Raw genomic sequence first — 20,130 nt, 5'->3', positions numbered from 1 at the left:
ATCAGGAGTTAGTCTCTCTGTCTCTTAAGCAGGTTCTCCCGCTTCAGGGGCAAAGATGACCATCAGAAACTCCAGGTTACCAAAAATCCCAGGATTAAGTCTTATTTTCCTGGCTTGTATAACACATTTATTTCCGAACCAGTCACTGTGGCCAGGGTTGTTAATTCTTGCTTTAAATCCAAGTGAGGTCCAATTTGCAATTCCGAGATTTGATTATTCTTGCACTTGTCAGGGTGTTGGTTAGGGCTGGGGTGGGCATGGGGGGCAGGAAAACGGGTGGGCAGTGGGTTTATTTCTAGTTTACATTATTTATATTACACTGAACTTAACCCCCAGAGCCCTAGCTTTATGAAAGAAGGAACTTCTGTTAGATTCTCTACCTTGAGCAGAATATGGGCTTTGTTTCCTCTTCCAGGAGTCTAGTGAAATATAGTGTCAATAAAAGACAAAGCTTAAGTTTAATTAGTTTGCCAGTGCCTTCCGTGGATGGAAAGAAGTCTGCGGTGTTATTCTAACCTCTTTGAGTTCCCTTCTTTACTCAGTCTTTGGCCCAAGAGTTCTTTACTTCTTGCTAGCTAGCTCAGAGATGCCTTTAGAATGTTCTTCATACTTTATCCCACTTTGGAAAACTTTCTGACAGTTTCTTTTAAAGTTAAACATACCCAGTGATCCAACAGTTCCACTCATAGGTATTTATATAAGAGAAGTGAAAACATACGTCCACAAAAAGACTTATACCAGAGTGTTTATAGTAGTTTTATTTGTAATAACTGCAATTTTGGAACCACCCAAATGTACCACAGGAGAATGTATAAACAAATTGTGGCATATTCATACAATAGAATTTTATTCAGCAGTAAAAAAGAATTCATTGGTAGTTCACTACCAATATACCCCTCAGCATGGATGAATATCAGAAACATTAAATTGAATGAAAGAAGCCGGGCAAAGAAGAGTACAATCCTGTACGATTCCGCATATATGAATTCGTAGGACAGGCAAAACTCGTCTATGGTGATGGAAAGCAGAATTGTATGGTTGCCTGTTGGGGGAGGAGGATGGGGATTTACTGAAAGGTACAGGAGGAAACTTTTCTGGTCTGTTGCACATGTTCTGTATCCTGATGGGAGTGGTGGTTACCATGTGGAAAGGGGTGTTTGCTGACGCTCCTGGGTAGACTGAGTCACCTAGCTAGCCACGTCAGCTCCATTTCAAGTGACCTTTGATTCATAGTTAAATTTCCCTCTTACTAGCATTTGAGAAATCAAGGATTAGTGTGGTTGTTTATATAATCTTGAGGAATACTAAATGCTAGATGAAGGAATATAAATTGGGTGTCTGTGTGTGAGACTGACACACACACATACTGACTTCTGGCCTAAGTGAGCTTGAGTTCTACTTGGCATGGGAAGTAAAGACCCATACTCTTCAAGCATTATGATCTGTGCATGCGGAGTGGGTTTATTTCGAAAAATAATGTTTTTGGTTTGAAACTATCATTATTTAAAAAATCATTTCAAAATACTATATCTTTTCTTTTTAACGATTCCTGTGGAATCATTTCTGTTTTTTGAAAGGTTTGTCCCATCAGATGAAAAGAAGAAGCAAGGCTGCCAACGAGAAAATGAAACTCTAATACAGAGAAGAAAAGACCAGATGCAACCAGGGGGCACTGCAATTAGTGTCACAGTTCCTTACAGAGTAGTAGACCAGCCCCTTAAACTAATGCCTCAAGACTGGTAAATTAATCTGTATTTTTCACACAGTCATTAATTTTTTGTGTAATAAACGAGTATCAAATTTTATCATGAGCTCTAGATAGAACCTATCCTTGAAACCTTTGTTAATGTCTAATTTGGTAATCAGTAATGTTAACATTCTAGTAATACCTAAGTAATATATTTTGGATGTCTAAACTTTATTTTACTTATAAGAAGAAACACAAACTTCTGGAAAACTTGGAGAGTAAAAATTCTTTCCACTTGTCCATTTATTCTGGATCAGCTTTTAGAACAAAATTTTCAAATAGACTAATGTTGTTTTAGAGGGTCTATGTTTTAGATTTGGAGAATTCAGATTTTTTGGTAAGAAGTGATAAGTGAAAGCATTGTTACTTATATTGTAAGGAAATAATTTAACGAAAATAGTAACATCACCGTGGTTCAGCTCTTTTACTGCATTAAAATGTCCTTTAATAAAATATTAAGCTATTGGGTTGGCCAAAAAGTTCGTTCGGGTTTTCCCGTAAGATGGTACGGAAAACCCGAACGAACTTTTTGGCCAACCCAATGTTTATAATATAAAGTGCGTATAAATTCAGATACATGAATTACCTTAAATTATTTAATTAATCTAAGCCAGAGTAAAAATACAAAGTCTAAGTGTGCATCTCTGATATAGTGTAACACATTGACGCATTAGCTGAAATTTACCTTTGACTCGTTAATCTTCAGATGTTAGGAAGTGAAGCCATTGAGAATATTAGTATGTTAAAAATTTACTAAAGAATCAAGGGTTCTTGTATTAGAATTCTCTTTTAGTACCTAACAGAAATACTTTGAGTTATATATGAAGTGTAAGATGAGAATTTCATATATCAAGTTTAAAACTTATAGGAAGTAGAAGGTTACATCATTTATATGTTTGCAGTTATTTACAGAAAACGATAATACACACAGTGTGTACAAGTGCCATCACTGTGCTTATGTTATACTGCTTTGTGTGTGTTAGCTTGGTCCTAGCCATTGGTGTCATAACCTAGGGATAATATTTTCCTTACCTTTCTTCTTCTTCTGTTCTCTGTTAATTGTCCTTTCAGGAGTTCACTGGGAATAGTATTTTTATTATCCTGCTCCCCTGCTAACCCTGTGAGACACAGTAGGATCTAGGGGACCTCTGTCTAGCAAATCCTCTTTACTTTGGCAGGTACCTTGGACCTTCAACTACTGTATGGTGCAAGCTACATCATAAAATTAAGAGGCCATTTAATAGTGTGCTTCATTACCAAAGATGGTTTAGGCAGTATGGAGCATATATCCCGTGAGGGAGGAAATTTTTTATTTAAGATTTCATTTTAGCCTTAGAGATTTTGAGCAGGTTAAGAATTTTAAGCTGTGGTTTTTCATAGTAACTTTGATCACTGCTGTAAGTCTTTAACTTGAATAGAAGGTAACTTTGGCTTAATATCCTGTTGGATGTACAGAGTCTCCATCTAATGCAGTGATTATCAAAGTGTGGTCTGTGGACCTCTGAGCATTCCCAGGACCCTTTCAGGGAGTTGTAAGGTCAAAACTGTTTCCATTGTAACACTGAGTTGGCTATTCATGTGATTTCTTAGCCCTCATACAGGACAATAGCATAACCAGTGCACAAGATCAATCATTGATTTCCCTCCCTCTCTCCCACTCTGCTCTCTTCTACACACTCCTCCCCTCCCTCCTTCTCTCTTCTGGCTAGTGGACTGTTCTCTAGTAGGCTTGTGCATTTCTGTAAAATAGGGGTAATAATAGTTCACCTCACAGGGTTGTTTTGAAGGTTAAATGTGTTAACATAAGTAAACTGCTTAGACCAGCACTGGCACACAGTAAATGCTCGTAGTCAATCTAATGAGTGTTAGTCATTATTGTTGATGTTATGATTTTGTTCCCACCTCTTTAGTTGTAGGCTTAAACTGGTGACGGCTTTTGTACTTATTATAATTTCTCAGTTTAATTAAATTTTTTGGAAGCTAATGAAATATGAGGGCCTAGAAAGAGATTTGTGCTTTTTAGGAAAATGAAGTTGAATGGCTGGGAAAAACAAGTTGCTTTAGGAAAAACTTAGAGAATTTAGGGTGAGTGAAACAGTTGTAAAACAATTGAAAAAGTTTAAAATTTAGGTGATTTCTGTACTCAGATTATTTTCCAGATAATCAGAAGAACTCAAAATAAGGCCTTTGAGCTTTATAAAATGGTTAGCAGATTATTATAATTTATAACATTTTTAATTAAAGTGAAATATTTAAGATGCGTTTGAATTTTAAATGATTTTCTTTTAAAACTAACTTTTTCGATTAACAGATATACTACTGTTCCCTGTTGCATAAGCAAAATGGGCCCTTTAATTAATAGAAGGGGCAGAGATAGAAGGCTAAAAGGATCACGTATAGGACTGTGCATGTAATTATGTTTAAATGACTTAGATGTAAAAAACAACGCATGGGAAGTGTGGCAATCATTATGTACTCTAATGGTAACATTGTAATGAAAAGTTACGGTAATGCAGTACTGTGTTTGCCTCACAGAAGTATTGACAGGAGACTATTGCAGGAATAATGAGACTCTTTCCATAAGGATTATAGTAACCAAGAATATCTGAGATACTCAGTCTCCACTCTTCCCTTCCCTCTTTTCTATTTATAGGGACCGGGTTGTAGCAGTTTTTGTGCAAGGTCCTGCATGGCAGTTCAAAGGTTGGCCGTGGCTTTTGCCTGATGGATCACCAGTCGACATATTTGCTAAAAGTAAGAGTCTCTTTATTTTTACTGCTTATCTAATACAGAAATGCTTTTGCTTTATGTATTTATTTATTTATTTAAGAGCACACGGCTCTGCACGTGTGATGTGTACACCAGAGGATTCCTGTTAAGTACAACGTATTTTAATTTTTAAGCACCTGTGAAATATTTTAAAGCCTTTTTGGAACATTAATATTTTCTGTGTACTTATATCTAAAAGTGAATTATTGCCTATCCCTCAACATTAATAAATCATTAATATTGTTGCATGTCCCTACACTTTTATTCACTTTGATAGCCAGTTTTTAAATGGGTTGACTTTCGCCTGCTACTCCCACTATCTGGAGTGGTTGCTGCACGACTGGCCTTTTTCTGTTCATTTAGGTCTCAGCCGAGTAAGTACTCTCTCCTTTAGGGAGCCCTTCTCCGACCACCCTGGAAGTAGCCGTTACTTCCTCCCAGTTACTGCAGTGGTGACACTCACTGTTGCTTGACATTATCTTATTTTCATATCTGTATGGTAAGTCTTCCCTGGCTAGAATGCCAGTTCCAGGATGGGAGCAGCCTTATCTGTCTCGTTCACTCTTGTATCATCAGCACAGAAGAGAGCATGGCGTTGGCAAGCATTCAGTAGATACCTGTTAAATGGATAGATTTCATGTGTCTATGTCTTTTATTGACCGTATTTTGGTATGTATTGATATATCAAAAGTAGATGAATTTAAGCTTGTCTTTTTATTGGTAAGGATATTCTAATTATCATTTAATTTGAGTATCCATTTAAGTTAGTAACATTAGTAAAATTACTTTTTAAAAAGCATCCTCATGAAACAGGTATGTTTGTTAGAAATAACAACTTTAGTTATTATGAATGTAGATTATGCTACTGTGAAACCCAGCTTTTTTTTTTTTTTTAATAAAGCAATTTTAGTTTTTGTTAGTGGTACCACCATTCTTCCAGGCTGGAAACTGCCCAAGCTTGAAAGGTTTTAATCGCTTATTCTCCTGCCTTCATTCAGTTTTAAAAATGAATTCTAATATGATGGTAGCTTTTTATGTTATTTCAGAAACCTGAGTAATGCACAGGTTTGATAAATAGACGTCAAAGATACAGAGAGAATGGGAGTTTTAATGAAAGCAAAATGTCAGTGAACACTAATTTTGTTGTGTTTTACCTACTTGCTTGCCTTGTTGAATAGTACTATAATAAAAAATGATTAGAATGTCTTCAAGATATAAATGCTCTCTAAATTCATTGTTGTTTTTTTTCAGACTGTTAGTCTTCAGAAATTTAGATAAGAACTTAGAGATTTTTTAAAAAGTTAACAATAATAATTTTCTTCCAAGAAGTATTCTCTTTCTCTTCAACCTTCCTTCTTTACTTATCAGCATTTACAATGAAAGTACTCTTGCCCCTTCCATCTTAAAAGGAAACAAAACCCTTTCCTCTTACCTCACCTTTTTTTCTAGCTCGCTCTCCTTTCCTTTTACAGCCAAGCCTTTGAAAGAATGGTCTCTACTCACTCACTTTCTGTTTGATTCTCAGGCTACTGTAGTTGTGCTCTCTTGCTTGCCCACTAAGCTGTTCCCGCCAGACTCACCAGTGACCCAAATATTGGATACTTTTGATCTCTTTATCAGAATTTTACTCTCGATCCATTTCCTCCTTTTTAAATGTTCTTTTCTGAGGGCTTGTTAACATTTTCTCAGACACTAGCTACTCTTCCTCTGGCTTTCAGTGACATATTTGTGTTCCCGCTTCTCTTCTCCTTTAATTACACATACTCTCTCAAGGAGATCTGATAGCTTTCAGTTACCATCTGTCCTCTGTTTCTAAAAGTTATGTCTCTGGCTTGATATTCTGGGCCTGCCTGTCTCACTGATGACCAGGTGACTCCTTGTGAAGTCCCATCAGTGTATCAGGACTCAGCCTGTTCCGAGCGGAATCTATTGTCTTATACTCTCTGTCATCTTTTCCTCAGTCAGTTTTTTTTTAGTAATTTGCCTAAGCCAGAAATTTAGAAATATGTTATCTCTTAGCTTTTAGCTGGTCTCCTTGCGTTTAACTCTTGACTCTTCTAGCTCCTCACCTTTTCCCCATAACCCACATAGAAAATGATTATATCTATATAGCATAGGAGTAAACTGAGGGTACTTGGTAAAAAAATTATATTTTCTTCATATTGCACAGTAAGAAAATACAAAGGTTTAGAAAAGATTTTAAATATTGAATTGTATAAAATTTCCAAATAAAATCTTTTCAAAATTATGAGAGATTTGAGCTTGTAACTGGATATAGCTTTTAAAAAATATTATTATTTTTTAAAAACTTATTTATTTTATTTATTTTTGGCTGCATGGAGTCTTCATTGCTGCACGCGGGCTTTCTCTTGTTGTGGCGAGCGGGGGCTACTCTTTGTTGCAGTGCACGGGCTTCTCATTATGGTGGCTTCTTTTGTTGTGGAGCACCGGCTCTAGGCATGCGGGCTCAGTAGTTGCGGCACGCGGGCTCTAGAGCGCAGGCTCAGTAGTTGTGGCGCACGGGCTTAGTTGCTCCGCGGCATGCGGGATCTTTCCGGACCAGGGCTTGAACCCATGTCCCCTGCACTGGCAGGCGGATTCTTAACCACTGCGCCACCAGGGAAGTCCCCAAAATATTAGTTCTTATGCTTGAAATGGTTACGTGCATTTGTTGATCAAGATTTTTAAATGATGATTTCTTCAAATTTTTTAGTTATCGTTGTGAAAACTTTTTCATTTAGTAATCTTCTGTATTATGTTGTCCCTTTGTCATTTGACATGCCATCATTTATCTACCGAAATACTATTTAAGAGCACCTTTCTATTTCTTTTCTTTCTTTGTTCCTGCAAAAAAGCATTGACAACATTCATGCAGTTTGCAAATAATGAACAATTCTGAATTGTGTGAAGTATTTTGCTTTAGTGTTCATTGTTTCCCCAGATAACTGGCTTCTTATAAAAAGAACTTTGTTTCCTGTATTTTTGCTGAGGCTTAAAATTATGTATTTTATGAGTAAGAAACACTGGACTTACTGGAATTCCTCCAGGGAATTCCCTAGACTGGCGGCTGAGTTCTTGCTGGGGTTGGTTACACCTGCACTGCCCAAAACAGAAGCCACCAGCCACATTTGGCTGGTCCAAATTGAAATGTTCTGTCAGTGTAAAATATACACCAGATTTCGGAGACTTATACAGGACAAAAATAAAATATGTCATCAATAATTTTATATTGATTACATGGTAAAATACATTTTAGATAAACTAGCTTAAATAAAACCTTAAAATTAAAAAAAAAAATGTTTTATGGTGTCTTGATGTAAGTTTGCTTGCCACCATTGCTTCATGCTAATAACATACTTTGTATGATGAGAGAAACCTTATGTTTCCTCATTTGTGACTTAACCTTTTTGGACTCTGATATTCATTTTTAATTTAAAAAGTTCTGTATTCTATTGGAAAAATAAATACTGTGTAAACTAAATCTATTGAAATTAGTAAGGGGGATTATAGGCCTTTATATAAGGCTTTATTATTTATTTATTTTTAATTAATTAATTAATTAATTTTGGCTGCATTGGGTCTTCATTGCGGTGCGCGGGCTTCTCATTGAGGTGGCTTCTCTTGTTGTGGAGCATGGGCTCTAGGCGTGTGGGCTTCAGTAGTTGTGGCACGCGGGCTCAGTAGTTGTGAGTCATGGGCTCTAGAGTGCAGGATCAGTAGTTGTGGCACACAGGCTTAGTTGCTCCGTGGCATGTGGCATCTTTCCGCACCAGGGCTTGAACCCGTGTCCCCTGCATTGGCAGGTGGATTCTTAACCACTGCGCCACCAGGGAAGCCCTATATAAGGCTTTAGATAAGTCATTTTAAAAATTATAACTCATGTATTTTTAAGAATGATTTTTAAAGCAAATCATACTGAGAACATTAGAAAAGAGAAACATGTAGTAAGCACAATAGAGTATTCAAATATGGACTTCATTTAATTTAAAAGTTTAAAGAAACTTAAAAAATATTTTTTACACATATAAATAATAATTATTTTGAAAGTGAGTTTTCTGAATCCATAACGGATAGCCCCTTTAATGAATTGGTTTAAATTGATTAATTTGAATTAAATTCAAAATAAATAATGTGCTCAATGAGGAGACCTTTATTTATGAAAGCAAATAATTTAGAAGTAATGTTTATGTGTTTTTGGGGGGCAAAAACAAACAAAATAAAAATTTTAACAAAATAAAAATGGTTTATTTTGTATTTCCATCAAGGAATTAGACCTTGATTAGTTAACATCAAAAGCCAGTAAGCCTGCAAGCAGTATGGAACAAACAATCTATAAATTAGCTACTTAAAAAAATTAACAGTCAATCATTTTCTCTTTAGAAACTCCTAATAATAGATGATAATGGTGATAGTAATGATCATATCTTATATGTTAGAAAAAAAGTAGAAAATGGAAAGAAAAGCTAAACATCTTCCATGTGCACAAGTAAAACTAACACTCCACTGATGATAAACTGATTGCAAATACAGTAATAAACTGGTGAGGATGGTCCAGCGGGATGATCAAGGAAGAAGATTCAAAGTCAGTGTTTATGGTCACCTGTTACCGTTTGGCAGCAGACGCGTGTTGGAAAGTTTAGTCCTAGAGTCTTGAATCTCCCCAGCAACCAGAGATAGCGTTTGAAAATGAAAATCAGATAATTTCACCTTGCTCCAAACTATCTAGTGGTTTACTATCACATTGGGAATAAAATTCAGATTTCTTATCATAGCTGAATAGGTTCTGCATATAGGACATTGCCTACAAAACTTGTTGTTCTTGTTTGTAGGGCATTCCAAGCTTCCTTCCATCTAAGGGCCTTTGTATCAGCTGTTTCCTCTGCCTGAAATCCTCCTCTTCTAGATCTTTGCTAGTCTCTCTTTTTATATCATGTAAATATCTATTTCCAGATAACCTTCTCCAGAGACCTTCCAGTTGTTTCTTCTTCCTTTTTCATCATTTCTTACCAAGTTCCGTTAGTTCTCACTTGCTAATTATCTCTTGAATCTTTCTTGTCATATGTGTATCTTCTCCCCAGTAGAGCAAATCTCTTTCTCCTCTAGATTACTATGCTGTATCATCAATCTCTGCTATACACTCTGCAGTGATTCCCTACATCTCTTAGGTAAAAGTCCAAACTCCTGAATATGGCCTACAAGGCCGGCATTGCTCTGAACCTCTATGGTCTTAGCTTTTATTCATTCCCTATGTTATTTTTTTTTTCCCCTACCTTACTTTGCATGATGCAATTTTGTTAAATTTCTTTAGTTCCTAGACTAAACCTTTTTCTCTTTGAGCATGTTCTTTTTGTTAACTGGATCACTTTTCTGTGTTTTGCCTAATTCTTACTCCACCCTGCCTATCTAAGCCTTTTCTGAATCCCATGATGTGGGTAAGAAGGGTACTCTCTTCTGTTTCTATGATATTCTACTACCTTTATCATACTGTATGTGAGTAGTCTTTTTCTTCTTATCCTTCACTGGATCATATGCATTTTGTTTTACCTCATTTCTTATTTCAATCCCCAGGGGGTGGCATGTATAAGCCTCAGTAAATTTTTATTGAATTGAATGTTTTGGGAGGTACTAGAGTGCTCAGCCTCTATTTCAAAGATCACTTTGGTTATAATACAGCTTTGGTTGGTGGAAGAAAGGTTGACTTTTTTTTTTTTTTTTTTTAAGGTTTTTTGATTAATGTCTGTGTTTGGGTATTTTTATTCTTTTATAAAATATTTTTATAATTTTGGTTGCAGTTTGAATAAAGAGTATTATTTCTTCCGCCTGTAGTTAAAGCCTTCCATCTCAAATATGATGAAGTTCGTCTGGATCCAAACGTTCAGAAATGGGATGTAACAGTATTAGAACTCAGCTATCACAAACGTCATCTGGATAGACCAGTTTTCTTACGATTCTGGGAAACCCTGGATAGGTAATCCTGATCCTAAAATGCACTTAACTTCTGCCTTATTTTAGTAATTTTCCTGCCTCCTTATTGGATTCTAAGTTCCTTGAAGTTGTGACCCATATCCCCCAACTCCCCTTTAAAACAATGCCTAATTTGTTGTTGATCTAAAATAGATAATTAACAAATATCTTTGTTATACTGACTTGAACAAAGGGAGAAAGGGCTTACAGCTTGGTAGAAAGAGCACTAAATCTGAGTCAGAAGACCTAGATTTTAGTCTTGATTTTGTGATTCGGCTCTAATGAACTGTGTGACTTTTCTGAACCTTGTTTTCTGTCTGTCCAGGGAACTTGGACTAAGTAAGTGATCCCTTCGTTTTTTGCCAGCACCAAAAGGTCTCTGACTCTGGACTTGAGTTGTGGGTAGCTGGCTGCTCATGAAAGGAGTTCAGTTTTTAAATATATCTTAATTACTAGTATAAATTGAGTTCTTAAAGACCTTTGCAATAATATCAGTTTTATAATTGGAAATTTAACAACAGCACATGATTACAGTACCACTGAATCTGTGGTTCTCATTTCGGGTGCTCTGTAAAATCTGTAACTTTCTTGGTCTCTCACCGAATATTATGGGTTTCCTCAAAGTCATAGGTGATTGAGTTAACCCAGTGGTTATAATTGATAATATATTAAAGAGAATCATTTATTATTCTAGCCAGAAGCTCTTAGATTATAGAAATTAATAAGAGGAATGTTTTTTCTGGCTTCAGAAATCCTTATATTCCCAAAGGTTACAGTATCCGTTTTTTAGAAAGCAAAACATCCTGTTCCACTGTTGATTTTAAGTTTTTTAAAATGTCAACTTATTTTTACATGTAATATTCTAAAAATTCTAGAATTCTTATAATCATTATAACCTATTATAATATTATTTTTTAGGTACATGGTAAAGCACAAATCCCACTTGAGATTCTGAATTACTTGTTTTCCCGCTTTTCTGGAAATCTGGATTAAGAAGCATGGATACACCGTGATCTAGAGACTGGGACTCAAGCTTTATGAATTTATCAAGAACTTACAAATGAAGAAGGTCACAGATCGATCTTTTATAAAACCTTATTTGATGATTTATGCTTCAAAGGGATGATGCCTGTCATATAAGCAAACTTTTTGGCTTACAACTATTTTTTTAATATTAGCCTTCTAGTCTGTAATGGAAATTGTATATTTTGATAGAATTTTTTCTCCATTGGTTAAATTAGCATTACTTAAAATTTGTTTCTTTAGAAAATAAATACAGGTTACAGAAGTGTGTATATGTAGAGGTTATAGGCTCTCTAAGCCATCTTGCTTCTGATTTTTCATTGCTCTATAATTCCTTTTATTGAAAATACTGTGTTATGAATGGTATTAATTTTAGTCTCTGGAACTTCCAAAACCAAGCAAAGGGATGTGACTATTTTGAATGAATCAAAATGTCAGCCTGTATGTGTACTATATCTGTACTTTCTCTTTATTTAAAAAGGAATAATGAAAAATCAAGAACAATTCATCACCTTTGGTTGAACTGTTCAGCTTTTCAAGACTTCTTTACTTACAATGAATACATTTAATGAATGTACATTCTTCTCACTGACTTTGGTAATTTTAAAACTTAGAATGATATATTTCTATCTGTGATATCTTTCCACTTGAAAAATCTCAAAACACAGATTAAAAACCTAATAGGCTATATAGTACTTTTTATTTTGGGAGCCAGAGTATGATTTGGGGGAAAGAAATGTATCAGTCCTACTGCAGTGTAACTCTGTCTTTTCTCATAAGTCCACTTTGATTCTTTGTATGGTATAGGATTTTGAGTCTTCTATTTCTAGGCATGTTCTTATCTTCCATTATCTTTAAATATTGATAAACTCTCCCAGACACCAAAGAACATATTTGCTTAATTAAGTGTCTGAACAGAAACAAGACAAAAACACTGGTATTTTTATGTGCGTATTCAATATCATATAAAATATAAAACCTATATTTTAACTTAGTAAAATATTTTACTACTTCTGTACTTTAGACAGAGTGTTGCATCCAAGGTACAACGAATGAGCATTTTTCTTGAGTCTTGATCCATCTTTTATTACTTAAACGCAGCTTGGAACCTTTACTCCCCTAAAGAGTTTTTGCCACTAGAATTGTTGCTGATCATTCAGTTTATGTCATTTCCCACCCCAGGAATCTCCCGTAGGTTAACATATTTTATGTAAACATTTAGCTCCTTCTTATGTTAAGCTGACATTACCTGCCTCATTTTGAAATTTAATGCTGTCGTAAAAATGAGAAGCACTTAGTATTTATTTTTTAAGTAACCAAAAAAGTCCATGCCAATAATGAACAGAAAAAGTATTTATTCATATGGAATTCACTAGGTTCTTGAGGAAGAAAGCAGTCAGCGTTTTAAATTTTTAGATTTTAGGATATTTATAAGGTTTGAACAGACTCTGCCCCCCACCCCTTTCTTCCCTTCTCTGCATCCTCTCTTCTTGAAAAGAAAACTCAAATTTGTTCACATTAGAATTTCTCAGCATATAAATCTGTTTTCAAAATAAATTGTGTTGTATAAACTTTCTCCGTGATGAAATAGTCAAGGACTAGAATCTGTAATATTTTAATGTAAGATTACTTGTTAAGACTACTACAAGTGGACATGAACTACCTTTCTATAAAGATTTTTAGTATTTATACTTATGTATGAAATTTATAGAGTGTGGTTAAAATTGGGAACATCTGCTTTAAACAGGGTTTATTTTTCTATCTTGAATTTGCCTTACGTGTATTCAGAGGCTCTGGAAATAACATTAGGAAAAGTACAAATATGCTGTTTCATGTATTTGAAAATCAAACTCTTAGTATGTACTTTTTGTCTTTTTCTTTTCCTTTTTTTTTGACCTTCATTCCCTTATTTAGGTCCATGTAATTCATTTTATAGCCATTAATTCTAAGGCAAAAAGCTTCCAGCCCATCACTCTTCATCCTCTCATGGCTCCAGGTCCTGTAGCGGCACCTGTCACAGTGCCTTGCACACAGTAGGCATTCAGTACATATTTATGTGCACGAATGAGTGATGGATTCTCAGTGTAACTGATTTATTACAAAAAAGTACTTTGACTCTACTTGGTCTTGGAGTTTAAAAATACAGAATTGTAATTGTAATTCCCTGTAGGGAATGAAGAGTCCTATGCAGATATTTTAATGGAAAGGAAGTACGCATTAAAGTTTGACTTAACCATAAGTAACTGGAGACACCCTTCTCTTGTCCCACCAGTAAAAGAAAGCGCCTTTTCTTCATTCATAGGACACCTTTTCTGAGTCAGGCAACAGTAAGAAGCTTGTGGGTTTCAGTCAGCAGCTCTCAACCCTGACTGTACGTTAGAATCATTTGGGGGCCTTTAAAAAATTCCGTTGCCTGAATCCTGTTTCTGATTTAATTTGTATGGTATGAGACCTGTTCATCAGTATTTTTAAAAAGTTGTTCTTCAGGTATTTTATGTTCAGAAAGGATCTAAAATCACTGGCTCAATTTGTTACGAAAACGATGCCAGTATTAAATGTTGTGTCGTCTCCTCCTTTTTTTGTTTTTGTTTTTTTTTCTTTTGTGGCCACCTTTTGCACTAGACCATCCCCATTATTGGTGGTATTGGCCTATAGTTCCACAAGACAAATTCAAGTCTTATTTATTTAATATACGAATATTTTGCTGTTTAATATTTAAACAATGTTTAATATATTTCCTTATAAACTAGTATTATAGTTTATGGTTTGTTTCCCATGTGTCCATATCCTTTACTAACTTTTTTTTTAACAGCAGCATGACAACAGTCCATACAGAAATAACTAATTCATAATGAGGAAAATTTCATAATTTTTAAGGTAGAAGGAAATAAAGTATTAATTTCTTATCTGCCATGCAGAATTAGACAAATAGAATTTGCTTATGAAAGGAAAGAGGCATACTTTTTAATTGGTCTACACAGAAAAGTAAAAGTAAATTATTCATTTAAGATTCATTATCTAATAAACATTGAAGGAAATATTTTTCCTAAATAAAAAATTTTGTGACTCCTAATAAAATGAAAGTGATGACATTGTTCTTTTTTGGAGGGTGGGGAGGGGGTATTTTGTTGCCATATTTCTTACTACATAACAATTTCATTTTATTGGTGTTAACAGTAGGAACAGTGATGATGAGATATACATATGTAGCCAGGAATAAAGTGCCACTTTCCCAGATAACTATTATACGAGTCTTAGTTGTCAAACTAATTCGTTTATAAAATTTTTTGAGACCAACAGTTTATTTTATAATATTACAAATGCAACCATTACAAAAGCTGGTCAAAATTAAAGGAAACATGAAAAATAAATTTAATCACATTAGCCTTAATATTACGTGACTGAACTTTTATGATTCACTTGGATTTGATATTCAACTGATTACTCTAACCATGGTATATTAACTTTAGAAATAAAAAGGGGAGAAATGACTGAATTTGACTTAAGAATTGCATTAGAAATTTTGAAATGCCTGTCCTATATGTTCTGGCCAACTCATTGCCACATTTGGATATATATTGACCCCAGCATGGTTTCTATATTAATATGTTGGAATAATAACTAAGGAAAAATTAAAAATGTATAATAGATGTATAAAGAATTATATTTAGTAAATGCATAATAGGTAATAACACTTTCAGGTTATTGATCTGTTTGGTTTTTTATGTATTATTTTAGGTAGTGTTTTATACGAGTATCTTGGGAGTTATAAATGCGTGCCATTTAAATGAGTAAAGCTAATGAAATAAAGCCAGTTTTATTGCCAAAATTCAAAAAGTGGGGTGATACTATGTCAAATTTAAGTAAATGACCTATCTCTCTGAGAATTTTGTTTGCCACTGAATTCCATTTCTATCCACTTTAAATTTACTAAAAGCTACTTAACCTCCAAGTTTGACTAAAGTGCTTTAATATGTAATGCGGTTCGTGTACATGGTGTAGGCACTAGAAGTGATTGTCTAGCCACCAATTTTATTATTTCTCAAGCAAAGTGGTTCTTGAGTAGAGTTTAAATTTGGGCGGTGTAACCTGATAAAGTGTTGTACTCATTCTGATTTAATATCAGTGGATTTTTAAGTCTCCGGTTTAATTGTGAATAAAACATTTTGTGGTAGTTTAATACTACCCCCCCCCCACCTGCCCCTGTGCCCCACCAGAAGAATCACATTCAGCCAAGAAGACAGAAACTGTACTGTGGGGTAGGATGTGGATGATGAAAGTCTTTACATAAAATGATTCATCAGATTTTTCAGGCATAGTATTCCTCTGTTTCGGAAATAAATACAGTATATAAGATTTCACTTTGAAAACTACTGAGTTAAGTACATTTATAGTCACCTTTTCTGTTAATGAGTTAAATAATATAGAGACTCGTAGTTCTTCGTAAAGATGACAAGCTATGTGCTCGGCTGAACTTAGCAGCTTGGTTATGGTCACATTTCCTATATCCTTGTAATAGAATTAAGAGTGTATCCTGGTAAATTACATTATCTTTACAGTTTGAGCATCCTGATTTTAACATTTAATAGTTTCAAAACAAACTACTCCCACATAATCAAATCATTAGCAGCATCAGCATCATATTGGTGGTGCCAGTAGTAATGTGTGAATCTTCTGCAGCAAAATTTCTTTAATGAAGAGTTTAATGGGCCATATTTGAACTTAATTTCCATCCAATTCATAAGTGCCCACTAAATATGTATTTTATTCTGCTCTCTGTTCCTTTGATCATCTGCTCTTGGGTGAGCTTTCACATAACTAAAATAGATATAGCCTGAGTTGTAAATGTTGAACTTTTTTAGGGCTTAAAGGTACTAGTATATATAAATAACAGCACATTGCCAAATAAGCTTTTTTTCTCTCATTTTCTAAAACACTTTCCTATTATATTTGATTGTATAATGATCAGCATTTATGGTGGGCTAGAAGACTTTTCCTCTCAATTTTCTTAAATGACCATAAAAAACATTAAAAATAGCTCTGGAGAAGGTGTGTTGTTGAGGCTGTCTCATAATTATTTGTAGATCCTTTGGCATAGAATTATTAATAGTTTATAATTCACCCTCATCTATAGAATGTTGATTTATATCATGTAACTGATGTCAGTAGGGCTGAGGCCATATGAAACAGAAGGCATCTGAGAGATTCTGTTTATCACATTTGGATATTTTATTGGGCTGTGCTTCATTTGCTAGAAAAAAATCCAAATGGAAACACATTGGGTCATACAACATTCACTGTGATAAAATATGGTAATGTATACTCACAGAAGAGCTGCCATCATGCAGTTTACAGTGTTAAAGATGTAAATGTGGTAATGGCATCGATTTTTCTTTTTAAATTTGTTAAATAACATGAACATGTTTCTCTTTAAAATGGAATAATGTGAAGGTTTGTCAAGTCAGTGTGTTGAAGGTTGGGGGAGATCAAATGAGCTTGTTCGTGCTCGTTCAGCTATTTTAGCACAGTTGGGCATCGCTAATGTTTATGGTGGTTTTGATTTTAAAGAATTTGTATTCTTAGTTATGTATTTTTATTCCATAATGCACCACTGAGTACAAAAAGGAAGAATAAGAGTTACTGATGATGAAATAAATTGAGGAGCATTAATGTAGTTTAAAGCAAGTTGATGTAGGAATTTGAGGAGAAAGAAGAAATTATTTGGGAACTCCAAATATAGTGGGATTTGGGCAGCGATGTATCCTTTTGGGGTTTCGGTCATAAATTTAAGTGAAACCAGGCAAACCTGTAAGGTGAGATAGATTTTTTCTTTTCCCCCCTCCAGCAGCATTTACCTGCAGGTGTAGAGAAAGCAAATAGTTAGATTTTTAACTTTTGATGGAAGTAGAAGTAGGCCAGGGAGTTGAAGATGCTCACAAGGTGATGATTATTGGACCAGAACATGGGATCTAAGTAAGCCCTTCAAGGAATAAATGATGGAAAGGAGGTGGTGGATTGGGGAAAGTGGCACCAACCGTGAACTGAAACGTTTAGTAAAATGAGGCTAAAAGTGAGCCTGAAAGATGAGAAGGCCAGAGGATGGGATGTGTGAAATCAAGATTTGAGAGGTGACAGAATATTGATGAGAAAAAGTCAAGACCTTGGAAGAGGCCGAGATAGGAGGAGATCTTTGAGATAAAGAGTCAAGGATCTGTGAGGCAATGGTTATTAATGTGAGTGTTGAACTAATCTAGAATGACAATGAGAATTGGGGTGACAGGGAGGACAGCCACAGGCTAGGGACTCAGGTTGATGGCGACAAGAAGATTGTGACTAGATAGCACGAGCTTTAAAGAATCACCCACACTGCAAACGAAAACCCTTGGCATTATATCAAGAGATCAGTGAATGTACATTTAGGTATTTTTTGAGATTTAAAATAAAAAGGTATAGATCATTTCAACACCCCCTCCAAGTTGCACAGATTATGAGAGCTTTGATGTTCCTAAGTGCAAATTCTGCCTGTGGCCTTCCTGCCTACTCTGAGTCTTACTTGTCTTCCCTCTTTGCTCCCCTGTGAGGCTAGTTCTTCTCCTAGCTTCTGGAGCCCAGCAATCCTGAGGATGGTGAAGTCTTTGTTGGAAGACCTGAGCTCTGCCTTCTTCCGAGGTCATCCCCACCCACACCCCCTGCGGTGGAACTCGCAGCTCCTTACTAAGGGAGAGCACCGGATCAGTTCCCAGACTTCGCGCAGGGTGCTGGGAGAAGGGACCCCTGGGGATACTCGTGGTTGGAAGGGGTTTTTCATTCCTGAGGGGTTTTCATTGTTTTTTTTCTATGGGAGCCTCTGTATTTCCTCAGTTTGCTTTGTTACGGATTTCGGATGAGGGTTCTTCGAAGGATGTCAGCTTTTTTTCCTACAATGAAGTGGGTTAGATGCTCATTTGAACCTAATCTAAATCTTGCCTGAATCTGTTTCTTTCCCCGGTTTCTTTGTTAGCATGAGGTTTTATGCCTTCTCTTGATATTATCGCAAGTTTTTCCTCCTTCCTCACTCTCCCACCAAATCTTTAGTTGTTAAGTATGATCCAGCTGTGATCCTGCTTTACTTGATTGTCTTTACCCACAAGTGACCCTACCTGTTCTTGATAGAGGAAGCAGAAGCCATGAACTTCCGGGACTGTATCTCACAAACAGGTGTGCACAATGATAAGCATTCTTTTTTTTCTTCCCTCCTGTCACGGTGGCTTAAACGTCCTGTCGTCCATCAGGGAACCTGCCCATTCATACGTGTTCTCCTACAACCTCCCCCAGTGTCGTGAGTTTTGCGTTCTTACTGTTTACTCCCTAGCTTGCATCTTCATCCTGTCACCTTGTACTTACCCCTTGCCAGCCACGTTTAAACTTGGTTGCACCTTCCATCTCCAACGTGAATGCGGCTCTAGGGGTATGGCTTGGAGACGTGAGGGCCTCGCTCTCAGAGTTCCCTGGACTTGGAAAGTGGTGTGGTCCACACGGGGGGCGCCAGGCGGACTCCACTGCCAAGTCCCTGCGGGGCTGCTGCGTGGTGGGCTCCCTTCCATGTCTTCCTGCGAGGCTGGGAGGGGGAGGCTCTTGTAAACAGGAAACGAGGTGGAGGAGCCAGTCCTCCTGTCTGTGCTGGGGGCTGGCAGCTTGCTGGCTAATCCACCGTCAGCCCACGGAAGCCCAGGTCACTGGCTTTCATTGCTCACAGGTTTATCGGCACTCAGAGTATCCCAGTTTGACTTGTGCCGGAGGGTGAATGAGTTGACAAAGGAAAATAGTCTAAATAAAACTTAAGTAGCCAGTATCTAGAGAGAAAGAACACTCAGAAATGGGTAGTGGTAAAAAAGAATTGCTGTAGAGATCAAGGACAACTTTAATTTTGAAAAAGCGCATGAGGAAATTCAATCAGTGTAAGATAAACTTTCCAGAAATTAAAACAAAAACCTGACACATTGAAGTGTGGTAGGAAAGAGGAAAATGGCCCCTCTCGAGGACCAGATTAGTGGCCTGGAATATGTGTAGTAGTAGTTATTTATCTTTAGAAAAGCAAAACCCAAAGATACGGAGATGGTAGCAAAAATGAAAACACCTCAAAGACAAGTTTAGGATATTTAATGTGAAGAACCATAAGGAAAAAAACGGAAACAGACTCAGGAAGGCACGCTTACTAAATACTAGAGGAAAATTTCACTAGTTTGAAAGGGCTCTTACTATGTAGGTTCCAGGCAACATCGGGGGGTAAAAGACACTTGGCAGACGTTTCGGTCAAATATTTATTATCTACTTCGTGCCAGTGACAAGCATGGCACGGGAATAAGTGATACAGGAAAAAAAAAAAAATGAAGCAAAGTAGAGTGACTAGGCCGTGTTGGGATAATTCTGTAGAGGCAGGATTCGCTATTTTACGCAAGTGGTCAGAGACGTCTCAGGCAGGGTAACATGGGAGCAGCATCCTGAAGGAAGCAAGGGAGTTGGCCTTGTTAATATCTGGGAGAAACACTCCAGACGGAGAACAGGAAAACCCTGAGGTAGTGTCCTGCGTGATCTTTCAAGGGCTGGCTCGGAGGCTGCTTGGCTGGAGACGAGGCATCGAGCACGGT

General features: G+C 36.2%; 1 protein-coding gene across 1 annotated transcript in view; it reads left to right on the top strand.

Annotated features, from left to right (window-relative positions):
- Positions 1-14,586, top strand: part of CDC73 (cell division cycle 73) — an 88,984-nt gene extending 74,398 nt beyond the window's left edge. Inside the window, exons 14-17 of the mRNA XM_061185289.1 lie at positions 1,578-1,739; positions 4,401-4,501; positions 10,343-10,484; positions 11,399-14,586. Of these exons, the coding sequence (XP_061041272.1) occupies positions 1,578-1,739; positions 4,401-4,501; positions 10,343-10,484; positions 11,399-11,435 (442 nt within the window). The 3' untranslated portion in view covers positions 11,436-14,586. The remainder of the gene's footprint in view (positions 1-1,577; positions 1,740-4,400; positions 4,502-10,342; positions 10,485-11,398) is intronic.
- The last annotated feature ends 5,544 nt before the right edge of the window (positions 14,587-20,130 follow it).

This window comes from Eubalaena glacialis, chromosome 3 (assembly GCF_028564815.1).
Source record: "Eubalaena glacialis isolate mEubGla1 chromosome 3, mEubGla1.1.hap2.+ XY, whole genome shotgun sequence".
In the NCBI taxonomy this organism is placed as follows: domain Eukaryota; kingdom Metazoa; phylum Chordata; class Mammalia; order Artiodactyla; family Balaenidae; genus Eubalaena; species Eubalaena glacialis.
This window is presented reverse-complemented; position numbering and strand designations above follow the sequence as displayed.